Source organism: Populus alba, chromosome 2 (genome assembly GCF_005239225.2).
Source record: "Populus alba chromosome 2, ASM523922v2, whole genome shotgun sequence".
NCBI classification, from domain to species: domain Eukaryota; kingdom Viridiplantae; phylum Streptophyta; class Magnoliopsida; order Malpighiales; family Salicaceae; genus Populus; species Populus alba.
This window is the reverse complement of record NC_133285.1, coordinates 1031853-1057267: the sequence shown is the minus strand read 5'-3', so window position 1 is coordinate 1057267 and position 25415 is coordinate 1031853. Positions and strand designations below refer to the sequence as shown.

The 25415-nt window shown below is 33.4% G+C and overlaps 4 protein-coding genes and 1 long non-coding RNA gene across 6 annotated transcripts; 2 read left to right on the top strand and 3 right to left on the bottom strand.

Annotated features, from left to right (window-relative positions):
* Positions 1-355: 355 nt before the first annotated feature.
* On the bottom strand, positions 356-2540 carry LOC118029412 (uncharacterized). Its single transcript, XR_004684165.2, has 4 exons — positions 1777-2540; positions 1609-1660; positions 1051-1218; positions 356-634 (listed from the first exon to the last, which is right to left on the bottom strand). It is a non-coding gene; the product is annotated as an uncharacterized lncRNA (long non-coding RNA).
* Positions 2541-4285: 1745 nt separating this feature from the next.
* LOC118029409 (chaperone protein dnaJ 11, chloroplastic) lies at positions 4286-5179 on the bottom strand. Its single transcript, XM_035033284.2, has one exon. It carries the CDS (start codon positions 5120-5122, stop codon positions 4613-4615), a length of 510 nt encoding a protein of 169 aa, XP_034889175.1. The 5' UTR covers positions 5123-5179; the 3' UTR covers positions 4286-4612.
* A 3043-nt stretch (positions 5180-8222) lies between these two features.
* LOC118029407 (chaperone protein dnaJ 11, chloroplastic) lies at positions 8223-9031 on the bottom strand. The gene has a single exon (XM_035033282.2). The coding sequence runs from the start codon at positions 8957-8959 to the stop codon at positions 8444-8446; it is 516 nt and encodes a 171-aa protein (XP_034889173.1). The 5' UTR covers positions 8960-9031; the 3' UTR covers positions 8223-8443.
* A 7835-nt stretch (positions 9032-16866) lies between these two features.
* Positions 16867-20540, top strand: LOC118029405 (uncharacterized). 2 transcript variants are annotated; one of them, XM_035033280.2, is made up of 7 exons: positions 16867-17115; positions 17289-17435; positions 18180-18262; positions 18396-18482; positions 18631-18779; positions 18885-19016; positions 20014-20540. In XM_035033280.2, the coding sequence occupies exons 2-7, from the start codon at positions 17297-17299 to the stop codon at positions 20198-20200; spliced, it is 777 nt and encodes a 258-aa protein (XP_034889171.1). In that variant the 5' UTR covers positions 16867-17115; positions 17289-17296; the 3' UTR covers positions 20201-20540. The 2 variants fall into 2 exon arrangements, with proteins under 2 accessions (XP_034889171.1, XP_034889170.1); XM_035033279.2 differs by having other exon boundaries at positions 16868-17151.
* Positions 20541-22050: 1510 nt separating this feature from the next.
* Positions 22051-24743, top strand: LOC118029403 (monocopper oxidase-like protein SKS1). Its single transcript, XM_035033277.2, is given in 11 exon segments — positions 22051-22291; positions 22403-22512; positions 22596-22866; positions 22947-23049; positions 23431-23785; positions 23858-24170; positions 24172-24221; positions 24340-24406; positions 24408-24425; positions 24527-24691; positions 24693-24743. Coding segments are annotated over 11 exon segments (1653 nt in total). The 5' UTR covers positions 22051-22141.
* Positions 24744-25415: the final 672 nt, after the last annotated feature.

Here is a 25415-nt window from a genome sequence, read left to right as displayed (position 1 = left end):
ATGCAATGATAAAAAATTATTTATATTACAAATCAATATGATTAGATTCACTCGGCATTTGTTTATAAAGTGGCAGTTTCCACTTCCTGCTCACTTTCTTCTGCAACTCCCTTGCGTTCCTGAACTGCATGCATTCTTCGCACATGTTTATGTAGTTCCTGCTTGGTAGATCATTCCATCATAGGAAAGATAGATGATGATAAACAATTCAACATTACCCTTGAAAGCATCCTTGCAACAAGTTATACAGACAGACCATGGTCTCTGCTTCTTGGACTATATAATGATATAAGCATGCGTATAATGTGTAGGGTTAAATACGCGGGGTTCACAAGAGCCAAGTAATCGTCCGGGAAGCAATAAAGTCTCCTGTTGATGGTTCTTTATTTCTTCAGTTGGGAAAAAAAGAAGAAAGAAAGCCAAGTGATGGTTCATGTGGTGGCTTTATATGAATTCCCACTCCCTTTTTTCTTTCCAAACAACATGTTTTCATCAACAAACTCGCAGTAGGAATCGTTAGCCCATTGTTAAAATCAATGCTTCGAAGTGCATAAACTTCATTGATAACTTTTATGTCTCTGTTAATCAGGCCACCGAAACAACTGGTTGCTATATCAATGTACTCGTGTGACCCCTGAAAATAGTACAAGAAACATGTAATGTGTCATCTTGGAATTTTTGTTTTCCATTTTCATGTGTAATCATCATAAATCTTCAAATAAAATCTCCAGCTTCCTTGGAGTTCTAATTCATTATTTCCACACTTATGCAAGCTTCTGCTTGTGGAAGCTAAATGCAATAAGACATAATCAAGACTAGGGAAGTGAGAATTGCATCCATAAGTTGTAGACCAAGAAAAGAGCTGTAATGGTAGGTTTGCGTTCAATACCGAATTGGTAGTGAAGAAAGTTAAGATAAGATCAGTGTCTTCAGTTAACAGATTTCATAATTGGAGTTAGACCAGAAGAAGATTGAAGAATTTGACATATGCGTTCATAACCCCAACTGTATTGCCATTCAAAACGACAACCGAAGGTAATAATTGCTTACCATGCCTCCTCTTCCACATCGTATTCTCTTTCTCCAGATTCTTCATTGTGATCGCCAATAATCTTTTCCTCCAAACCAGAAAATCCCTGCAGCCTACTCCAATCACCATCTTTTGTAGGCATGAATCAAAGCATCCATCAGTTCAGTTTCTACATCCCGCAACATTCCCTACCCCCACAATGCACATAGCAATCAAGATTTAAGAACACATTTATAATGCTAAAACTCGATGTTAAAGATTCTCTACAAGACAAGATATACACCTATGATGTTCTTGCATGGCACACAGTTTACTTGATTGAGAGAAATCAAAGCCACACCATGAAACGAACATCTTTCTCATTAAATATGCAACAAGTCTTGCTCCACGATTAGTAACATTAAATGCATTAGCATGCACCAAAGCTAAGATTACTTGCACGCATTTGCTTCAACTTGATACCCCATATTTCGCAGCAAGGAAAAACACAAACACAGACAACGTAGCTAGCTAAGCCAACCATATTCTTTTAAAAAAGTTATCCAAGGCTAGTGTTTAAAAGATACAGAGCTCAATACCGATATAATTATATTGCCTCCGGTTTCCTTCCCGCACATACGATCCTGGTCACTGCGAAAAAAACACGCACATTATCTTCATTTGCTTCCCTCGCTAAGAACATAAAACAGCTAAAAAATCAACGCACTCCGAAAGAGTAAAGACACATAATATTACAGAAGAAGTACCTTGACTAACATTAACGCATCGAATACGTCTTTCTCAAGTGAAGCCACCCTAGAAAATCCCAAGCAAGACACAATATAAACTGCGAAGACCAGCTTTAACGTTGGTGTTTTTTTTTGGGGGGGGGATAAGAAGGCAAGTTAATTCGCGTTCATCACTTGATAATGCGTTTGATTTGAGGTGGAGAAAAAGAAGCCAGCTCCATGCCCCAACGAACGGCAAGTCGAGCCTCGCATTTTTTCTGTTTGCGGCTTTTGTATGATTCAGAATCCGAATCACTTGCATTTCCTCCTTGTCCAAAATCAGAAGTTTTTTCTGGACCGCGTGATCGAAATGCGCGTTCCGATTAGAAGCTGTAACTATAGTGAGAGAGAGACGAGGAGAGATGGCTTTGATGGATAAAAGTAAAGATTCAGAGAGGAGGTAGTTGAACGCAGCGTGAGAAGCAATGGTTACGTAGAAACGGCCATTGCCGGATCAGACGAGCCATTGCTAACAACTGGTGCTTCTTTGAGGCGCTGCAGCCCTGCTGCCATGGCAAGTCATTTTTGAAAGAAGAGTTCGGGCTACGCCCGGTAATTTTGAAAACCCATACAGCGTGGGCCTAGAGCTATGGCCTATTAGAAATGGATATATGAAGACGAGTGGCCTATCGTATACTCCCCTCCCCCGCAGACTCTCCACAAAGCTTCTCCCGCATGCCACACCCTCATCTTCTCTCTCTCCATTACTCTCACAAACATTGATATTAAATCCGAAACGAGAGTCAAAGTAATACTCGAGTCACATTAAGTAGATTAATCTGAATTAATTAAAATTTTATTTAAAAAAAAACATCAAAATAAAGTCATTTTATAAAAAAAAATACTGAAAAAACAAAGATTAATTTTATTTTTAATTTTTATGAAACTTAACTGATGTTAGGATCTGAGTAAATCCACCAACCCGGACGAGATTTAATAGCATTGCTCGCAACTTTAAGTTCAGGACTTGATTCCCCTTCTCATTGAATGCAAAAGCAAAAATCTTATTGGCTGGTGCCATGGTGTTCGTTATAGACAAAGGAACTTCCATTTTTAATAAACAAGACACAAATTCTCCTCTAGATTTAAAGAAAGCAGATTCCACCCTTCGATTTAAATTTTTATTTTCGTACATACAGATATTTATCGGCCCATAAATATTGTTTACTAGTCATTCAGAAAATACTAAAAGAATTCAAATACTAATCAAATTAGTAATAAAGAGATCTAACTAATTAAAACTCTGATCATGGAAAGAGGGATGTCGAACAAAATTAACTTAAATTTAAATGTTTTTTTTATTATTATTAATTTGATATATGAACTAACTTGTGTGCTTCTCAATTAATTCTATACTCTAAAATTAAATACTATATAAGTTTTCAGTAATCTTAATAAAACCTGAACTCATGACCATTAGAACAAAAAAAAAACTCAAGATATAATCACTTTATCATTTTTGATAGAGTGTGGTTGTTATAGCATGATGTTTTTTTAAAAGATATTTTTATTTTTATTTGAAAAATATTAAATTTTTTTATTTTTTAAAAAATCAATATATTAAAATAATAAAAAAATAATTTAATGTTTTTTTCATATTAAATATACTTTTAAAATTAATTCGGGGGGTCTCATGCTCGAGGTCTGACCGACCTATCTTTGCCGATATTGAGAACTGATAAGTGCAGATCAAATGTATCCTGAGCTGTTATGGCTATCCATAGCTCAACTGACTCCTGTCTTTATTTTTCTTGAGAGAAAAAGGACAAAAACAGACAAACGAAAAGGTGAAGATGGGGTCATGTCGTAGGATTACTTATCTTTTGTTTGAGAAAGAAAAATCACTGTCGTTTCGGCTTTCTCACTTGATAAGTTTGCCCATCCTTATCCAAGAAATTGGAGTCATCCATTTTTCAAGCGGCCGAAGCCATCCTTTTCATATATAGAGAGACAATCGAGGCCAGTAATTATCTCTTAACTCCAAGAAAATATGTAAATTTCTATCCATCACGTTTTGAACAGAATCTGTATGCTGTGGCTTATCCAAATGGCATGCTATCAATTATAAACAAGATAATTTGAAAGTTTATTTCAGCTTTAGCCATCATCTAGCACAGATCCCATCTCGCAATAAAACATTTATCAAAAGGATTTATATGCTAGCTAGCTCCAAATGAAAAGGGAAGTTTTATTTTCCCTTGTAAATTACAAATGAAATATCCGTGTGGTATTGAGGACGGATGGACACAATTTTATGGTTTGATTTATCTATCGTAATATATATTTAATTGTCGATATTTTATTTGATTTTGTAAACTTTATTTTGTTTTGATTAGGTAAGAGAAATTGGAGATAATCTTAGGATTTAATTGCTTCGATTTTTTTATTTACTTTCCATGTTAAGTAGCTTTTTCAAACGTATGATCAAACGTATTTAGGTTCAAGAAAATCAAGAATTTAGTTGTTTTTTGTTTTTGGTATTTGAAGGTTTTGACGAGGAAAAAAACTTAAAATTAAATCCTTAGGCTATGTACATCAAACAATAATTCTTGGACCGTGGACAACTGGTTGTGGTATATCTGAAAATTAAGGAGGCCCTGAAATATTTGATGCATGAATATCAAAAGCATTTGCAGATAAGAATCTATGGTTGCAGGCCGTAAAAAATGCAACTATTTACATGATTACAAGATTGAGGTCCGATCCTGGCTACTTGAATCCATCCCCAGCTGGAATCATCACCTCTGTATCACCTGAAACTGATTAGGGTATCTATAATTCAGGGTTAAATCCAGCCCAGTAAACAATTTTGCAGCTACCAGCACTGATCAGTTTCCCATCTTCGCCTAGTGTAGGCAGGAAATCCAGCAGCTACAACATTTGTTTCCATTGTTGCTGCAGACATTGCAAACGGAGAGCTCATTTGCCTTCCAGGTCTAAAAAGCGAACGGTCATAATCTGCACGTTTGTCAGGGTCCGACAGAGTTTCATAAGCTTCGTGTACTTTAATGAACTCATAAGCTGTGTCTTCCTTTTGAACGTTAGCTGCAACATCAGGATGCAATGTTCTCGCTAGCTTTCTGTAAGCAGCCTTGATTTCCTGGCAAGTGGCACCCATTTGAATCCCGAGAACTTCGTAGAGAGATATATGTGTGGCATTGCGGGATGGTGGTCGCTCGGCGGTGGAAGCGCGGGAGGCAGAGACACTGAAGGGGCGGAAGCTGGCACGAAATGGAAGCGACTGAGGCTGATTGGTCGAGAACTTTGAGCCGATGAAAGGAGAAGAGGAGGAGCTGAAAGACGCTAAAGAAGAATTGGAAGCCATGATTGAAAATACAGTAACGATACTTGTGTTTCCTCGTGTGCTGTGTGGTTAAGGAGGTTGGGGAGTCAAGGAAAGGATGAGTCGTTATTTATAAGGAGGTGGGAAATTGATTTTTGGTGTGTTAAATAATAATATAAATTATTTATTAAGATTTCACATAATAATTTAAAATTTTAGATTGATATAATTCTTTGATATAATATTAGATGCTTAATAACCAAGCAATCACAAGTTCGAATATCATCATTTATATTTATTTGATAAAAATTAAATAAAAAATAATATGAATTTGTACAAACTTAAAAAGCTTTCATTTAAAGAGATGTGTTAAAGAATAATATAAATTATTTTTTATAACTTTACCTCACAATTTAAAAATTGATATAGTTCATGCTAGTTTCACGAATTATGGACTTATGGACTTATCTATTTACAGGATCTTGTATCTCAAAGGAGGGCAAAAATTATCACTCTGATTGTGCACCCTTGTGAACTAATTATGTTCACAGATTAGAAACCACGATTCTCTGTAAAAAAAAATCATGGGGTTATCAACATATTTATGTTTTTGATGGATGCATGTATCTCTTTTATTAGTTAATAGTGACTTTGAATTATTAAGAGTTGGCCTTGCAGCTTGTACCTGTATTTGATAGTACAAGTTTTATGAAAATAAATTAAATTTCCAGCCATTTGTGCTCTGCTAATCGCGTATTTGACGCGTTCGGACTTCTTTGTCTCGTCTCCGAGAACCATATTTGAGCATCAACTTGCATCATTGGGCTCCATGGGCATTGTAAAAGCTGAGCCTTGCATTAAAACCAGGTAAAGGCTGTTAAAAATAATGAGATCAGAGCCATTTCATTCTCGGACAATTCTTCTTCAATAGGAAGTGACAAAAGACAAATTTCCTGATATAAGTTGTTTCATTCGACAAAGCTTACAGTAAAACATAAGACGAAAATATAGGATAGGATCGTCTAGATAAACCGTCAAGCTGACTCAGAGATGATCACAAAGTATAGAAAATACTATTATAATGGTAAATACAAAAATAAAAACTTAAGGTACTTCTGCGCCTTTAATGATTCAGATTCAGATTTCAGAGGTGTGACGCAGACCCACGTTAGATGAGTAAGAGATTGCTCCGTCGAAGTTGATTAATTAGAGAGAATAGTAAGAAAAACAAGAGGCAGGGTAATGGAGAAGGGAACGACTAGGATTTTTTCCATGTTCTAATTCTTTTCGAGGACATATATTGGATTAATTTCTTAATTTTTATTTATAATACTGATTCCATAAATATGTAAATTAATATTAACCAAACTAAGGTTTTCTCTCTAACCTTAGCAAAGTGTTGGATAAATTATAGCATATAGTTTTCGGTCATATTAATGTAAATATTTATAGTTGAATAACAAGATGTCTCTTGAACTGCCACGAAATTTTAATCGACGACGAGAAATTCATCTCTGTGGGTCCATGGAAGTGGATAAGAAGAAACCATGGTGTCGTGGAAGAGTGGCAATGTCCCCCCCCGCCCCCCGGAAAAAAAAAAAAAAAAAAAAAAAAAAAAGGAAAGAGGGACTGAGGACGAAGAAAGAGGAGCAATGTCCCCGTCAATATTTTATTGCCATGCCTTCAACATGAACGGAGAAAAGGAAATACTTGTTTGGCAGTTCGGTGTATTTTGTTTTAATTATATTTTTTAAAAGAATATTTATCTTTAAAAAATATGGAATTGGTATTTTTACTATTATTTTTTAATAATTTTGATGTATTAATTTTAAAAGTTAAAAAAAATAGACAAAAACATTTTGATATATTTTTTTTAAAAAAAACTTTTAAAAACATTATACATTACAATATTAAATACAGACGAAATCGGTTGGTAGCTAAAAGGGTCCATATATTGATATATTTGTGGTCCTTGAAAACTCAATCCATTTGCCAGCTTGAATGACACTGGACTTGATTCGTTTAACCTAAGACTGAGCTGTGTGCTTGTTGAGTCTAATCCGTGTGGTTGTAGCTGCCATCTCATCCACATTTGGAGATACCGCGTCAGGAAAGGATGTCTGGTCTTGTCCCATTTCAGTTCGATTGCAACCAAACGCAAGACACCGACAAGTCGACAACGGAGCCATTGACTTGAAGGCTGCACCGATCAAGCCATTGCTACGTGCTTACTCGCTATGCTATGGACACTTGTAGAGATGAGTCCAGCCTTGGCCCATAATCGTACATACCAATTGAAAGTGAGGCCCAAGTCTGTTTGACCCAGTTCATTGAGGCTGTAGACTAGTGGTTGTATATTTGGAATTCTGGAGAACGAAAATGGGTAGCAGTTCCCATCGTATTTGTTTATATGTGGCCTGGATTTTTCCATGCATTGAGCTGTTTTTTTCGCTGTGTGTTTCTAATCAAACCAAGATTGCGAACGAGTTTTAGAGCATGTTTGGTATGGTAGTGATTATTTTTTAAATTATTTTTTTGTGCTGAAATACATGTTAATAATATTTTCTTTAAAAAAAATTATTTTTAATATCAACACATCAAAACAATATAAAAAATATAAATCATATTAAATTTTAATAAAAAAACAAAACTTTTAAATTTTTTGAAAATACAGTTTTGATGGCGTTCCCAAACGCTACCTGCTTCTTTCTGTGTATTTGATATTTCTGTCTGGCAAAGCCTCTGTCTTTGGGTCACTGTTCTTGCTTTTGCTTTTACTTTTTGGAACTGCTCCATCTTTTTGCGTTTCCACTTTAAAAGTTGAGCAATTGGGCACTTCAAATCGCTATACCTCTAGTTCAATCATTGGACAAAATTCACGCATATGGCTTATAGACATTGGACACTCCATCAATAGTGGGTAGAAAATCTTGAAACTTCCAAGTCTGTTTCAGCTTTATCTATCATTCCAGATCACTCTCGGACCAAGATAAACAGGAATCCAATTCTCTATGAAAAAAGAATCCGAGTCCATTCCTCTTGTCTGCATAAGGAAAACTCATTTTCCTTGAGATGGAGTATGTTCCAGTAGTATTATAATGTCAAGAAAAGAGGGCTTGAATTTTACTGTTCAGCACATCCATTTCAAAATCATAGCATTATCATAGGTAAGAATTCATAATTCCAGGCTGAAAAAATGCCGCCTTGGGACATGATACAAGAGATGGAGGTCCAATCTGGACTATTTACAACAGCAAATAATCCCCAATATTTGGGGGTCAATACTGTATCTTACAATTTCATCTAGCAATCTAAGGGACTAAAATCGATTAGGATCTATGATATTACAGCCTCTTTTCCCATTTACCAGCACTGATCAGTTTCCCATCTCTGACTTGTATACCCAGAAAATCCTGTTGCCATTGTTGTTACAGTAGCAGCAGACATCACAAACGGAGAGCCCATTTGCCTTCCTCGTCTATAAAGGGAGAGATCATAATCTGCACGTTTTTCAGGATCAGACAGGGTTTCATAAGCTTCGTGGACTCTCATGAACTCGTAAGCCGTGTCCTCCCCTTGACCGTTAGCTGCAACATCAGGATGCAAGATTCTAGCCAGTCTTCGATAAGCTGTCTTGATCTCCTGACACGTGGCGCCCATTTGAATTCCGAGAACTTCGTAAAGAGATGATGCAGATGTTGGTGCTGCAATGTATGATGTGGGTCTCTCGGCGGTTGAAGCGCAGGCGGCGGATACTCGAAGGGGGCGGAAGCCGACGCGAGACGGTGGTGGTGAACGAGACTGATTGGTGGAAACTTTTGAGGCAATAAAAGGAGACGCGGAGGAGCTAAAAGATGTGAGACAAGTTGTGGAGGCCATGTTTGGAAAGTAAAGCCTGTTTTGCCGAGTTGCTGTGTTGTTCAAGGATGTTGAGGAAATGGGAAGGGTGACTTCGTTGATTATAAAGAAGTTGAGGATTGGTTAACCATGGTTAGTTTGGTTGGTTAACGAATTGTCGTGGGCTTATCCATTCGGTGGTTTTTGGATCTGTCACATGCTGACTCAGAAAACCGTCGGCGTTACAAGGATATTGTACCTTGCAGGCAGACAAACACGTTTGCAGCCCACGGTATGTTTTGGATGCTTGTGAATTTTTTTCTAGAAGCCTTCCCTTTCGAAACTTATTTAGTAAATTGTCTTTAGTCCCAGAATTTTAAACACAGAGACTAAAGAATAATTTACTCTTATCTTGTTGGGTTTTGAATTCTAATTTCCTTGTGCACACATCCTTCCAATGAATCCATAGATTAATTTCTCCGAAAGTTCAATCCATTGGATGTCACTTCATAGCTTTTAAAGATTAGATTTTCATGGAAATGGTATGAAAAGAGTCTGGAAAGTTCAATAATTTAATAGCGGCAAAAATCTTCCATGTAGATCTGATCAAACTTTCTCATCTATTGGCTACTATATGTCGTCGTCTTGCTTCCTAAAAGAGTTGAGCGTAAATTTAGCTTATGGTACTGTGTTAATAGTTATTTTTAATAATATTTTTTATTTTTCATCTAAAAATATTAAGAATAATTAATTAAGCCGAGACAAATTTTCAGTTGGAGTGGCGAAAACCATCTCCACCTCGTCACAGTTGTCTAGACATGATACGACGAGCACTAACTAGTCCACTTATAGAGGGCAAGACAAGCTTGCCTGGCTGACTCAGCCATGAGGCCCATGATAACATGATATACTCCTGCAATAAAGGTGAATGCAAGGTCACTATTGCTAGTGCGACTGCTGTGGCTGGTAATCTGATATTCTATTGTTATAATTTTGGCTGTCTCTGGAAAAACCGAAACAGTAAAAATATATGAGACGTATTTTATTACAATTAATTATTTTAAAAATATAAAAAATCACTCTATAATATCCAAGAGGGGTATTCATACGTGTTGGTGTAGTTTGTAAATGAATAAAAAAAAATTTTATCTCGCATTGAAAAGAAACACTTCCTCCTAATGTTTCTAAATATAAGTTTCTACTATGTAGTAAATTAAGTCATGGTAGAGAAACTCTTCTATTTGGATTTCTAATATTTATTATGTGGATATTTATAATATCTAAAGATAGCATTTTGAACTTGAAATTTAAAATGAACTGTTATACTGTTTTATGAATAGTTATACAATTTGATGAACAATCATATTATTTTATCAACAATTATATTGTTTGATGAGCAATCATATTGTTTTATTATTATGTTTCAAGTTTATAAAAACATATTACTATATAGAAAAGAAACACAACAAAAATACATATATTTTTTTCTTGGTCTTATCTTCTCATTATTTTAGAAGTTTAGAGGGCTTAGTTGTATTCTAGAGATGTTGTTTTTGTATGAGACAAATAAACATTTTAAAAATAATATTTTTTATATCTCTAAACCACTTCGATATTTGTTTCCATCCTAAATATTCCTAACAATGTCATGTAAACTTTATTAATAAGTAGTCAATGTAAATGAATAGAAATGGAATCACAGCAAAGGCAAAGCTGTGGATTTACTGTTGTAGAAGTGACTGTTTTTAAAATTAATTTTTATTTAAAAAATATATTAAATAATATTTTTTTAATTGATATTTTTTTATTCACATCAAAACAATATAAATATATTTAAAAAATTAATTTTTTTAAAAAAACACGATAATACCTTCAAAACAAACATTCTTCAAGTCTTAGCTCTATTATAGGGCAGTAGCCAGTAGCCGCGTCATCTTAGACTGTTTCAAAAATTCCGTGTCTGGGATGATGAAAGGTTTAATTTTCTCATGTTGTTGGCTACCGCTCAGGATTAAACATATTCCATGGATAAACGAAACCCAGGTAAAAAATGTAACCCTTGCTGTATACATGGTATAGCTACAAGAATTGCTTTGACCTGATTTAAGGCTCACATGACAGATTGCATGACTTAATCTGGATTAATATGATGCTGTTTTAATTTTTTTTTAAAAATAAAACAACATTATTTAAAAAAAAAAAAAACCAAGTTTTTTTACTCAGATTAAACCCTGAATTAGTGAAACACTAGGTTAGCCCGCCAGGTTTTGTCTGGTACTGTGGCTAGGGACCGTTGTGTCTGGTATTGTAACTAGGAACCATGGGACCCCGATAGGCAGTATTACTGTCGGTGGCACATGAATTCTAGCATGGAATCTGTTTTGATTGGTCAGACCAAAGAGTTAAAAACAACTTAGTTATTTCGTAACCCTATTTTTCCGAAAAAAAACAAAGGGAAACTGGTGACTTTTGATTATCCAGCGATTCGGGGGGCAACAAGTGCCCCAGGTTTCGAGATTTCGCATTCCCGGGTCACATGGTGAGCACATGAAGACAGAGGATGGATTTATTTTGATAATCCGGGAAACTAGCATTCAAAACATAATAAAATGTTAAAATATTACATGATAAGAAAGTTTTTGTAAAATAAGATAGTTTGAAAAAATATTGAGTTAAGAAATTCGATATTTCAAAAATATCACGTTTCACGTTATATTATTGAAATACCATAATTTACAACTACTTTAAAAAATAGATGGACATTTGATAAAACAATCTAACCGTTTTGACTATTGTTAAGTTTTAAGTTATTTTTGTTTTTCAAGCATAAATAAATTATAAAATTATAGTTTTTGTTAATCTAAAATTTTATTTACTTGATGGTTTTATAGGGTTGAAATATTTATAATTTTATCAAAATTTGAATAAAGTTTCATCCTTATAGGAATTATAACCAAAATCTTATCTCGCTTTAAAAAATCTGTAAAAAACCACAATAACATAGTCAATAAATTCTAACAAAACTCAACATATTCTCATAATTCATAATCAAAAGTAGGCTAAGAGATGCAAAAAAAAAAAAATTATACATGCAAAATTACTATAAAACAATCCAACAATACAGTATTCAAGTAATCTCAAAATATATAAACATAAATCATCTATATATCTATGCTTGTGTCGTCTACTAGATGATTTAGATTCATTGGTTGCATGACCAGATCCAGCTCATGCTCCTGCCTAAGTGGCCTCATCCTTTGCCACAGCATCATCAGGAGATAACCCATCTTCAAAGGTTTTGAGTCCAATGCGGCAAACATTTGACCACCTGGATGTTACGGTATGAACTTTTCTTTCCTTATCAGTACTATAAAGATAAGAGATGGCATCTCGACCCCCTCGTAGTAAGAAGTCAATTTAATATTAATATGACATTAATGTTAAATTAAAAGATAAATACATAAAACTTAAAGGTTAACATATATTAATCATAAAAAAACTTTTATTACTTACATGATGTTGAATCTGTTAGGCATGTTTTACATACTATATATATATATATCCAGGTGGAGGAACCTTCTTGAGATTCAAAGTAATAATTTGTCGTGTTACACTCGTGTACCAAATCATGTACTCGTTATCAATAGTTACAGGATTCGTCTTTGTAAACATCTCATTTCTTTATGTATCTCACTGTGATACATGAGCACTATGTCGGCTTAACCAATCATAATCATCATTGTTACCCCTGCAAATAATGGCATGCAAAGCATCATTTGTATTGATATTGAGTGGAATGTGTTGTATGTAATCGAATTGTCACGTTACCCGATATGGACAACGTAACTCGACCATCTTAAAATATATTAGCGGACTATTGTTGTTCGTATATTCATCCTGGTAATGTAGACAGTTAGAGCAATGGCTAACCTTTCTTATAAGCAAGGCATTCAAATGACCTGCAGATTATAAGTTAAATAAAAATAAAACAACAATAATTTTATGTAGTTAATTATTTTACTCAACAAATAATTCAAAAAATACTTGGATAGCAGGTTATCTATAAAGTTCACTCCAATAAAATGCTAGCACATGTGATGAATTATTTTCAAAAACTTTTCCAACACGCCACTTAACATTAAAAATATACCAATTTAATTGCATTTTTTAAAGTTTCAAGAACACAATATAAATGTATATAATTACAAAAATAACATCATAATACTTGCATCATAATGGGAGATCAAGTGTAACACTTATAGTTTGGACTGTTATATCTGGAAATCTAGATATCTGAAGCCTGCTCGTATGGAGATGTTCCCACAACCATAATTGCTATTAAAGAAAAATATTTGGTTAATTTTATTGTGCATGAAAACATTAAAATCTAAATAGTTATTTAGATTTTTTCGATTCATGCCTATAGAAGTAGCAAACATCCCTAGTCTATTTGGCCCTCTTCATACATGCAAGACATAAATGTATGTACAAGGATGCCATTATAGTAGATCTCCAAAAATAAAAATAATTTATAAAAAAAATTAATTAGAATTTATGTTTTTGATACCTTAAGGATAGATTAATTATATATATATATATAACATTATTTAGGATACTTAAAGGATAATTTAAAATTTTTTTTAATGAAAATAATTTATAAAAAACACTAGTTAAGATTTCTGTTTATGATACTTCAAGGGTAGTGTAAAATTTGTTTTATAAAAAATAGAAAAGATTTATAAAAATATTATTTAGGATATTTCAAGGATAGTTTAAAAGTTTTTTTTAATAAAAAATATATAAATAAAATTATTTAGGATTTCTATTTAGGATACTTCAAGGAGAGTTTAAATGTTTTTTCATGAAAAATTAAAAAAAAAAAACTATAAAAAAAAATAATTAAGATTTTTGTTTAAGATACTTCAGCGATAGTTTAAATATTTTTTTTATAAAAAATTAAAAAATTATATAAAAAATAATTTATTAGAATTTTTGTTTAGAATACTTCAATGATAGTTTAAATTATTTTTTATAAAACATAAAAAATATTAATTATGATTTCTGTTTGATATACTTCAAAGATGATTTAAATGTTCTTTTTATAATTTTTTTTTAAATACATATAAAAAAATTAATTAGGATACTTCTTTGATAATTTAATTTTTTTATATAAAAATATAAGAAAATAATTAGAATTTCTATTTAAAATACTTCAAGATGATTTAAATATCATTTTTTGTATATAAATAATAATTTTTTTTATTAAAAAACTTTAATTAGGCATGGCTGCCAGTCCCTAGTCGTTTAGGCCTAGCAGGGCTGCCTAATTAGTTTTTTGATATTTTATTTCTATTTTTTTATAAAACAAATTAAATTATCTTTTTTTGATATTTATTTTCTTTTATTTTTTATTAAGAACAAAATTACACTATCCTTGTAGTATCCTAAACAGAAATTATAATTAATTTTTTTTATAATTTTTTTTTAATTAACCTTAAAGTATCCTAAATAATTTTCTTATAAATGTTTTCTATATTTTTTTAAAAAAAATTAAACTCCCATTGAAGTATCCTAAATAAAAATTCTAATTATTTTTTTTTATATTTTTATAAAACAAATAAATTATCTCTTAAGTATTTTAAACACAAATCCTATTTTTTTTATATAAAATAAAATAAATTATCTTTGAAATATCATAAACAAAAAATCATAATTAATTTTTTTGTTTTATTTTTTTATAGGCTACTAGGTCTGGAGGTTAAGTCAGACCCAAGCAAATAACAAAGAAAGAGAGAAAAAATGTGCACGTTAGTTGTTAGGAGAAGAAATAAAAGAATGAAAAAACACAAACCATCGATTATCGGTGGTAATCCAAGCATGATATATACATACGTGCTGCACCATATAAAAAAAGGCATGTCTACGCATCTATTTATACGATTAATGACTAGATTTAGCCATCGAGAGGCGTCTCACGCCCCTTTTTAATGGTGAGGGCGCCACCAACTTGTTGAGGTGTATGGAACACGCGCCGACAACTTTTTGAATAACCAGTAGAAAAGACAGTATGATAATATTAAAATGTCCCTCATGGTCTTCTTAATTAAACACCATAACTGAGTAAATTTCATTATCGCAATCCATGGTAATTTATGTCTAAAGCTATAGTGAAAGCCCCACACCATTTAGCTTTCTTTATATATATATATATATATATATATATATATATATATATATATATCCTGATAATTTATAATTTAAATATGCAGATAACTCGGTGGAAACTCTGTAAAACCCCATAAAAGACTTCATTGTGATAAATTAAACAGTGAGAAATAAAATAGAAATGGTGGTAAATTGTAAACCCCTAGTCAAATTTTATGATATTAATAATTTAGAATCAGAAATGAGATGGGCTAGTTAAAAAAAAATAAAATAGAATAGTATTGAATTGTTAAAAAAAAAAATTAGAGAGAAAGGTTTTTCACATAATATTTCAAAAGCGAACCGATAAAAAAACATCTGGTTGAATGAAAAAAGTTCTCAAACTTGACATAAGGGTGTTTCAATAAATATGAATAGATTTGCTATATAAATTACAAAATTATATAGCGATAACAATAATAACCTCGAGGGGTTAAGATTTAGGGTTTGCTCCATTTCAGGTTTTAATTTTAATTTTTTTTAGTAAATATTATTGGAATCATGAAAAGCAGGGTATATAATATATTCTTGTGTAGGATTGTAATTGTGATTACTTTTTAAAATGTTTTTCATTTTAAAAATGTATCAAAATAATATTTTTTTATTTTCTATAAATTATTGTTAAGATCAGTGCATTAAAACAATTCAAAACATGCAAAAAAAAATTAATTTTTTAAAAAAACATGGATTGACCTGTGTTTTCAAACACTATATTTAAAAGGCTAAATTGAGTTATAAAAAAAATGGTTTATTACGCATAAATTGGTTTTATAATACTCTACATATAAAAAAAAAAAAAATCTTATATAGCAATAACCAAGGAAACATGTTTCCCAACAATCCTAGTGTTTTGAAATCTTCGATTAGTTTTTGCTTGAAGATGACACAAAAATGAATCAAATATAATGATCCGAGGAACAAGGATGCATAGAGATATGAAATCAATTCACTTGGAACATTTTGAAATGAAATATATTTTATTCTTTATGGATTTAATAATATTTTTTAAATTCATAACGGAGTAAAAATCTAATCTATAAATATCTTTACTATTAGAAAAAAAAATTGATTCTATCACTGTTATATAAAAAATTAACCTAAAAATATCCTTACCCTGTTGTTTAAGGACACGGATCATGAGTGTGGGGACGTGTACGTGATTTTTAATTATTTTTCTTTATTATTAACCTGAGATTTTTTTTTTTCAATGCGAAATTTGACTATATAATATATTTTGTTAATTGACAAAAAGGAAGCAAGTGGAAAAGATAAGGCAAAAGGAAGAAAAAAAATCAAAGTCTAAAAAAATCAACAGAGAGAGAGAGAGAGAGAGAGAGAGCAAGTGGAGGCAAGAAAAAGAAATCAAGAGGAAATTATTATTTTATCCTTGTTTTTCAGTGAAATAACTAATCAACCGTTTAGTTTAAAAACTTTCAGTTATTAGGTCCTTATATTTCATACTCGTTTGTAACTCAGTATTTATATTTATACTTTTTTTACAATCTGGTTGTTTCTTTCCTACATTGTCCCCAGACTTATAATCGAAATTTTATGTTTCAACTTTCACCCGCTATAGATAAGATAAAAAATCATTTATAAAGGGAAATATGGGAAACTTAAAAAAAAATCAAAATCAACTTTGCCTACTGAACTAAACTGTAAATGTCAAAAGTACGGGGACTAACTTACCATATTAATTTCCTACATTTAACACGGGCTACCCGTTCGTGTTTTATTAAAAATAAAAAACCTAAAAAAACCTCTCCTCTCTCCAAACAAAAAGTAAAAGTAAAAATAAAAAATCCAAACAAAGAAAAGCAATAAAAATCATTCTCTCTCTTCTCTCGCGATCTTTCAATAGCCCCCACGCGCCGGAAAGGGCGACAAGCAGCGGAGATAAGGATCGGAGAAGCAGCAGCGACTGTAACCCCAGTAACAGCGGAGAAACCCAAGAAACGGACCCTCCTCAACTCCGGTTCCTTTGCGGGTTAGCGGTGAGCCTCACAGCCTTCAAACACACTTTTCTTTAGGTGGGTTTTTTTATCGTCTGATTCGATCTGTCAGTGTTTTTTTCTCTTTCTTGAAACGGAAATCTGGCTGTAATTGAATCCCATTTGTAAAATTACATGAAATTTGGGTTTAATTTCTGTAAAACGTGGATTCGCAGCATCTAAAATGGAAGGAATAGAGCAGTGGAAAACTGAAGCGCAGCAATGGTTGCAACAGGGGATTGAATATGCACATCAAATACCTCCTACTCAACTGTACGCGGCTGTCGCTGTCTTGCTTTTCACCACCCTTTTGCTCTTTACAAGTAATTCTCTACTTCTGTTTGCTTATGTTTGTTTCATCTCTAATTGTCTAGCGTAACGGAAATGGCTCTTACTTGATCGTCTATTTGCTGTAACTTAAAGAGATTGTACTTAAGCACACAATTTGATACTTAGTGTTGATTATATGGAATTTGGAAATCTTTGACCTCATAAAGTGAAGCAGAATTATGCAGTGTCGGGACTGAGGAAGAATCAAACAGAGCACTTGATGTTGCAATATGGCCTGTAATTTGTTATCTGTACTGGCCAATTGGACCTCATTTTTTTATTAAGAATATCATGGATCTGGGCAGCAAAATCTGCAAAGGATGTCCGGTGTTGCTACTTTTTGATCATGTAAAACTCTTTCGTTTCCATGTAAATTTAACTCTCTGGGCAGGATTGCTGTTTAGGATTACGGAACTAATCGATGTAAATTGATGTAAAGTCATGGTAGGACTGGTTTTGAAGTCTAGCAGGGGCTCTCTTGAAGATATCAAATGAAAAACGTAGATGTTTCACTACCTATTTACAAGGGATTGAATAGTTTTTGGAAAGAGAGAGGATTGTCCTTGTTATTTGAATAGACCTCCTGAATCAATGATCTCTCTGTTTTGTGTTTTCTATGTTTCAACTGCATTGCTTGTTTAGCAAATGTTTTAAGAAAAAAATGCAGATTGTTTCTTTTTTTAGATGTTTGGATTTGGAATCATATCTAACTTCTTCTTTTATGCTTTTCTTTGCAGTTCGCTTGCTGAAACGCACAAAATCCAATACCATTGTGCTCTCTGGGCTTAGTGGGAGTGGTAAAACTGTTCTTTTTTATCAAGTAATCCCCCACATTCCTTTGAGATTTCAGAGTTTGATCGTTGACTTTTGAAAGTTTAGTTATGAGAGTAATCTTGTTTGTACATTACAGTTTTTGTTCTAAATTTTATTTACATCCCTGATGCATTTGCCAGCTTCGAGATGGCTCTTCACATCAGGGTACTGTCACCTCAATGGAACCAAATGAGGGCACTTTCTTACTACATTCCGAGAGTGCCAAGGTGATATATTTTAACTTGATGTGCTCAAATTTGACTCAGGCTGTGTTGATTTCTAATGACATGAAATGGGAATATGTTTTCCAAATTCAGCCAGGCATTTTAGGCGGTGCTAACCCTTCCGTTTTCCACTTCTTTATGTCCTCAACAGAAGGGAAAAATAAAGCCTGTACATGTTGTTGATGTTCCTGGTCATTCTCGTCTTCGACCCAAACTAGACGAGTTCTTGCCTCAAGCAGCTGGCATCGTGTTTGTTGTTGATGCTTTGGAATTCTTACCCAACTTGAGTGCAGTTACAGAGTAATTACAAACTTCAACACATAGTTTCAGATAAAGCGCACATGTATTTGCACTCTGAAGATGTAGAAATGTGGTATTCTAATTTTGATGGCCTGTATGTTACAGATATCTGTATGATATTTTGACCAAGGCAAGTGTCGTAAAAAGAAAACTTCCAGTTCTCATCTGCTGTAACAAGACAGACAAAGTGACAGCACATACCAAGGAATTCATCCGAAAACAGTTAGAGAAAGAAATGTGCGTTCAATTTCCTTATATTCTCCATTGTCCTGCACTTCCAAGTAATAATTTCTTATTGGCATCTCAATGAGAAGTTGTTGAGATCACGTGGTCAGTTAGGCTTTTATGCTCCTTTGTTAATGCAAAGCCATCATATGAGATACTAGAGGCAATTACCTGGGTGCTAAGGTGAGACAAGGCACCCCTGCCTTGAATGCCTCTGCCTCAAGGCAAGGTGATTTGCTTGGGTGCTGCCTAGGCGAATGCTTCTTGCAAGGTGCCAGGCGTAGGGGGCAATTTTTTTTCAAAATCTACACTTGACAGTATTGTGTCAATTTGATAACATATTCTAACTTGAAAAGATGGAACATCATATGGTCTGGTTTGCAAATTTGCTCAAGCACTTTTAATCATATAGCTTTCTGTTTTATGATTTTTATATGATTTTGATATGGTGTTGTTTTAACGATATTTGTGTTTTTCTCTATATAAAAACAAAACAAAAGGCCTTTTCAGCTATGGATTTTGTTATCAATGGAAATGAATATGTATGAAGTTGTGAAACATATATTTTGGTCAAGCCTTTGTAGGAAGATATTATTTAGTGAAGCCAGCTTTTACTCTTATTATTATTTTTTGCAAAATATATACACATTGCTAAACAAGTGCATGGTTTTACTGGGTTGAGCACCAGGAGTTGGGCCTTGTGCCTTGGATGATAAGTAAGTCTTGTTGCTTTAAAAAGTCTTTCACAGTTTAACAAACTGTAACCCATACATTAGCTAAAACTCAAGGGCTGGATGAGACCTATCTACAGCTGCTTGTTCCCTTAAAAAATGTAACCTTTGTGTTTGTTATTTGGTGCTCTATTGGATTTTTTTGTAGTTGTGTTCAGATAAGATTTTTGCTTCAATCCCATTTAAAATGCATCTCTCTATCTCTCTCTCTGCTGTGCATTTCATTGTGATTAATGCAAATGCAAGTATACTTAGTCCATTTGTTTTCTATCTTTCAGAGAAAAATTGCGGGTATCAAGGAGCGGAGTATCAGATGCTGATATCGCAAATGACTATACTCTTGGAATACCTGGTGAAGTGTTTTCATTCTCGCAATGCATTAATAAAGTTACCATTGGTGAAGCTTCTGGTTTGACTGGCGAGATATCTCAGGTGGAGGAGTTTATTAGAGCACATGTAAAATAATAGGTGGATGTACTGTTTGGCCTTCCATATTTTTTCTTATGCATGCGTTGACAGCTGGTTGTTGTAGCCTACTGACTGTTTGAAAACTTGAGGAAGCTGCAGGGAACCACCTGAACTTGCTAGAACAAAGTGGTGGGGAAGAGAGGATAAAAATGAAAAAGAAATACAAGTGGAGATATCCACTTAAACTATGCAAGGAGCTTGTATTTAAAAAATTGTGGCAGAGGAATGTTGATTTTCGACTGATTTGATGAACATTTAACCCTTTTTTTCTTGGGAGCTTGGATTGACATTTAACTAACCACCAGCTTTGAATTTATTCATGGTTTATTTGGTTGAACTTTAGCTTCCTGGTACGGCTGTGTTTTTTTGCGAGGCCCACAGTTCACTTAATGAATGGATAAACATGAGAAGATCTATCTTGTTTATCAGCAGGGAGGATTACTAGGTTGTGCTGATACTCTGCGAATACCTCTTTCTTGTTTTGTTATGTGGGTTATCAGTAGATGAATTGCTGTTTGTTTATAATGCCTTGATTCATTTGTCTTGAGGCTTTCATACGTGATACATTGAAAGGAATCAGTGTCCCAGTCGTTGACCTTTGCCACTGAGCATCCTTCCTTGGGCTAAAATATGGTCTTTGGATAATCACCTGGATCGTTGAGGCGAAAGCGTCCTCGCCTAGAAATGATGGTGATCTATAGACTAAGTGATTAGATCGATTAACAGAGGAGTCTCTGGCTCTCTGCTCTCATGTTTGCAAGGCCTATAAATGCAGACCAACAATGAGACTTGTCCAGAGTAAAAGCTTTTTAGTTTTTGTTTTATTTTTTATAAATATTTTGTTTTATTTTTTTTAAATTAATATATTTTTGAAGTGATTTTAGATTTAAAAATAATTTTTTAAAAAATATAAAAAATATTTAAAAATTAAAAATATCTTGCTAATATCACCTGTCAACTTTAAGGGTTGATCAAGGAGTGTCACCAGTCAACTTTAAGGGTTGACCAAGAAGTGATAGCCCCGCCTATCAAATTTTTTTTAATTTTTAAATTATTTTAGTATACTGATATAAAAATAAAATTTTAAAAAATAAAAAAATATTATTTTAATATATTTTCAAATAAAAAATACTTTTAAAATTAATTGTTATTAGTTAGTAAAGTAAAAAGAATTAAGTTTTTGTGCTGGGATATGGGAAGGACATGTTTTTTTGTATTTTCTATTTAAAAAAAAATATAAAAATTCATTTTAAAATTATTTTGATAATATATTTATTTTATTTATTTATCTTTATAAATAAGCATGTTTGTATTCTTTTTGCACTGAAATGCTAACCAAACACAAACATAACCAGTGTGTGTATACATGTAGAGTATGGGGAGACATTTTGAGACTGAATTGAATAATTTGTAAATTACAGAGACTTCATTTTTTTATCTAAAAAAAAGGGACAAGGCGTCATGAATAGAGTTATAAAAAAGAAACTTTAAATTATAAGGACTGAAGTGGAATGTTATTACAATGTTGTTTACCCATTTCTCTTAGATGAGCTAACTGCCACTGCTGACGAAAACGAAATTTAAAACACGAATTAATCACGAGTGAACTCAGTGACAGGCTTGCAACTATTTCCAACTTGCTGGGCTCATTGGGCATTTGCTTTTGAAGCTTGTTGGGCCATATATATATCCTTACTCTAATTAAATATTAAATAAGTGATAGAAATTGATTAATATACGATATTATTCAAAAACATAAAAAATTAAACAATGTTGTATTCGTGGATAACCTGTACACAAACTAAACTTATCTGGAATCCATCTATAAATTATAAAAACAAATGAATTTATATATATAAAGAGTTCTACTCTTACGAGTTGGCTTCTTCAAGTTTAGTTCTTCGTTGATAGAAATATATTTAGGTTATATTTCATGGCATGGTCAGGAAAGCAAACGTAGATATGAGTCCTTTCAGCCTCATCCTTTTCTACTTCTCCTCCCTCGCTGTGTTGGTAGATGGCAAATCGCTTTCCTATGACTGGACAGTTTCCTTCTCTCACCGTGCTCCTCTTGCTCTTACCAAACAGGTTCTTCAATCTTTTCTTACATCCTTTGTACTTGCTAGTGTTATGTGCTTGGAATTTTGTTTCACTTTTCAGTACAAGTGTTCTCTTTTCTTCTTGTTTTCAATTATGCAGGTGATTGTGATCAACGATCAATTTCCGGGACCATTGTTGAATGCAACAACAAATGATGTGCTAAACATCAATGTTCATAACAACTTGACAGAACCATTCCTTATGACATGGTATGCATTTACAATCAAGCACAGATTCTTCTATTTTTAGTACGCATGTAAGGACAGCTTGAGATTGCATAAATTCAATGTAGGAACGGACTGCAAATGAGAAGGAATTCATGGCAAGATGGGGTGCAAGAGACTAACTGTCCAATACTACCTGGCCGGAACTGGACATACAGTTTTCAAGTGAAGGATCAGATCGGAAGTTTCTTTTATTTCCCATCACTTCTCCTGCACAAAGCTGCTGGTGGATATGGTCCTATTCGTGTGAATAATCGTGAGGTTATTCCTATTCCATTTCCACAACCTCATGGAGATATTGATGTCCTCATTGGAGATTGGTACAGTGCAGATCACCGGGTATGATTTCCTGGGATCTATCATATTTTCACATATAAATTGTTACAACAATTATGATTATGCCTTTTTTCTCTCTCTAGGATTTGAGGGCTTTGCTTGATAATGGGACTGGACTTCAGAATCCCAGTGGAATTCTTATCAATGGACGGGGTCCTAATGAAACAGTTTTTGAATTTCAACCAGGTGAATACACATATACTTTATTACGGAAATTATATTTATTTATTAAAGAATTTTAAGATTGTTTATTATTCTAGATTATTTTGTTTAAGAATGCTGGTACTTATTATCTAGTAGTTAAATTTAAATTTTAAATTTTTTATTCAACAAGAATTTGTTAGGTTTTTCAAGATTGAGTTTATCTCTTTTATATTACTTTCTTAAAAGTGGAGTCTATCTCTCTTGATTTGTTTTTTCAAAATCGAACGTGTAGTATCTCTTGATTTGTTTCTGTTGTCGATTGCACCAGCCTTTACTATAATGTTTTGCTGTGCAATCGACAACAGAAACTATATATGAATTCAGAGGAACAACTTATTTGATTATGATCTTCTTGGATTACAGGGGCTACATACAGGCTAAGGATTTCAAATGTGGGCTTGAAAACTTCGTTGAACTTCAGGATTCAAGACCATCTAATGTTGTTAGTGGAGACAGAAGGGTCTTACACAGCACAACAAACTTATAGTAATCTGGACATCCATGTTGGTCAATCCTCCTCAGTCTTAGTTACAGCGAAGAATCAAACTAGTGGCAAGTCCTTCTACATGGTTGCAAGTTCCCGTTTAACTGACGCTGAACTTTTTGGAGTCGGCGTCATTCGCTACCCGAACTCTGATGATTTTCCATCCGGCCCACTTCCCCCAGGACCACAGTTACATGATTATTTTTACTCCATTGAACAAGCTCGTTCAATAAGGTACGCATCGCTAATCCCAAGTAAAACACGAATAACATATGGTTAAAAGCTGTCAATTTGGTGCTTGATCAGGTGGAACTTGTCAGCGGGAGCTGCCAGGCCAAATCCTCAAGGTTCATATCACTATGGCAGCATCAACGTGTCCCATACAATAGTCCTCAGGAACGGTGAGACCGATATAAATAGACACCTGTATACAGTCAACGGGGTGTCATTTGTGAGCCAAGGGACACCATTAAAGATGGCAGACTATTTCGAGCTCGAAACATCGAAGACTGGAATTTTTCCAGATACCCCTATTGATAATGGTATCTCGACATTGAATACTTCAGTTATCAATGCAAATTACAGAGAGTTTTACCATTTGGTGTTTGAAAATCCTACCCCCGTCTTTGCAAACATGGCACCTTGACGGCTACAACTTCTTTGTTGTTGGGTGAGGCTTCTCATGCTCCATGTTTTAGTGGGACTTTCAAAGCCAATATTTATTGGTGGAATAAGCTTAATTTGATTCATTTAATCCCTTCACTGAAAATTGTGAATTCTAATTGCAGCATGGAGTTTGGTACATCATCATGGGAAGAGGGTATGAAGGCAACATATAACTTGAATGATGCTGTTTTCTCGTTCTACAGTTCAGGTTTGTTGACTTGCAGATCATTGAACACCAATTTTTGATCAAGGGATGTGAAACGATATGCCTAATACTCTTTTTATCACAAATTTGTGATCGCTTGATAGGTTTATCCATTCGGATGGACGGCAGTGATGGTTATGCTGGACAATCAAGGGTTGTGGAATCTGAGATCACAGGATGTGGAGAGATGGTATCTAGGGCAAGAGTTATACTTGCGAGTCAGAGGCATTGGAGAGGAGGATCCATCAACCATTCCTGTTAGAGATGAAATTTCCAATTCCTGAAAACGCCATCTTGTGTGGAGAAATCTCTGGTTTATAGCAAACGTTATTTTAGATTCGTTTTTATTAGATTATGTATTAATTAATACATTTTTATTAGACTGTTAATTCATACTCTTTCATCTGTTTGATTATTTGTAGAAAATTATCCAGACTTTCGAAAAGATAAAAAATATCTCTTTTCTCATTGAAAATTATTATATTTATCTTTACTTATTTCTCTTCTCTCTAATCCTAAGATTTATAGTAAACTCTTTTTATTTTTTTAATTTAGATTTTAAATGGAGCTTGGATGTAACAATTCTTAATTTATTTCTTTGCTGATATCTTTCTAATTGTATAGTGGAAGCTAGTTTTACACAAGTGTTTGTTATCTATCTCAAATCACCATGAAGCTTGTAATCGTGAGATTTATCATTTCAAATATATGAAGCCAAAAAGACTTGAAATTTGAAAGCATGAGATAAACTTTTAATTTTTTTCTTCTAGATAATAAACACTTATCTAGAGAGAAAAGAAAAACATATCCATTCAAATAAATCGAAGATATGTCATTTGCCATATGTAATATAAGACACAGAACGGACAAAGGATGCTGAGGCAGTTGAGGATTGTAGTCCCACATCGGCAAGATAGTAAGATGGAGGTCTCCAAGCTCGTTATAAAGGAGAGAGATTGCTCCAGTAAAGAGCATGATCCTTCAGGGTTTAAC

Bases quoted from the DNA above. Each gene is read 5' to 3' on its own strand.
- LOC118029405 (XM_035033280.2), top strand. From the start codon at position 17,297: ATGGAAGGAATAGAGCAGTGGAAAACTGAAGCGCAGCAATGGTTGCAA. The intron at 17,436-18,179 runs GTAATTCTCTAC...TTTTCTTTGCAG, and splicing joins CACCCTTTTGCTCTTTACAA to TTCGCTTGCTGAAACGCACA. The intron at 18,263-18,395 runs GTAATCCCCCAC...TGCATTTGCCAG, and splicing joins AAACTGTTCTTTTTTATCAA to CTTCGAGATGGCTCTTCACA.
- LOC118029409 (XM_035033284.2), bottom strand. From the start codon at position 5,122: ATGGCTTCCAATTCTTCTTTAGCGTCTTTCAGCTCCTCCTCTTCTCCT.
- LOC118029407 (XM_035033282.2), bottom strand. From the start codon at position 8,959: ATGGCCTCCACAACTTGTCTCACATCTTTTAGCTCCTCCGCGTCTCCT.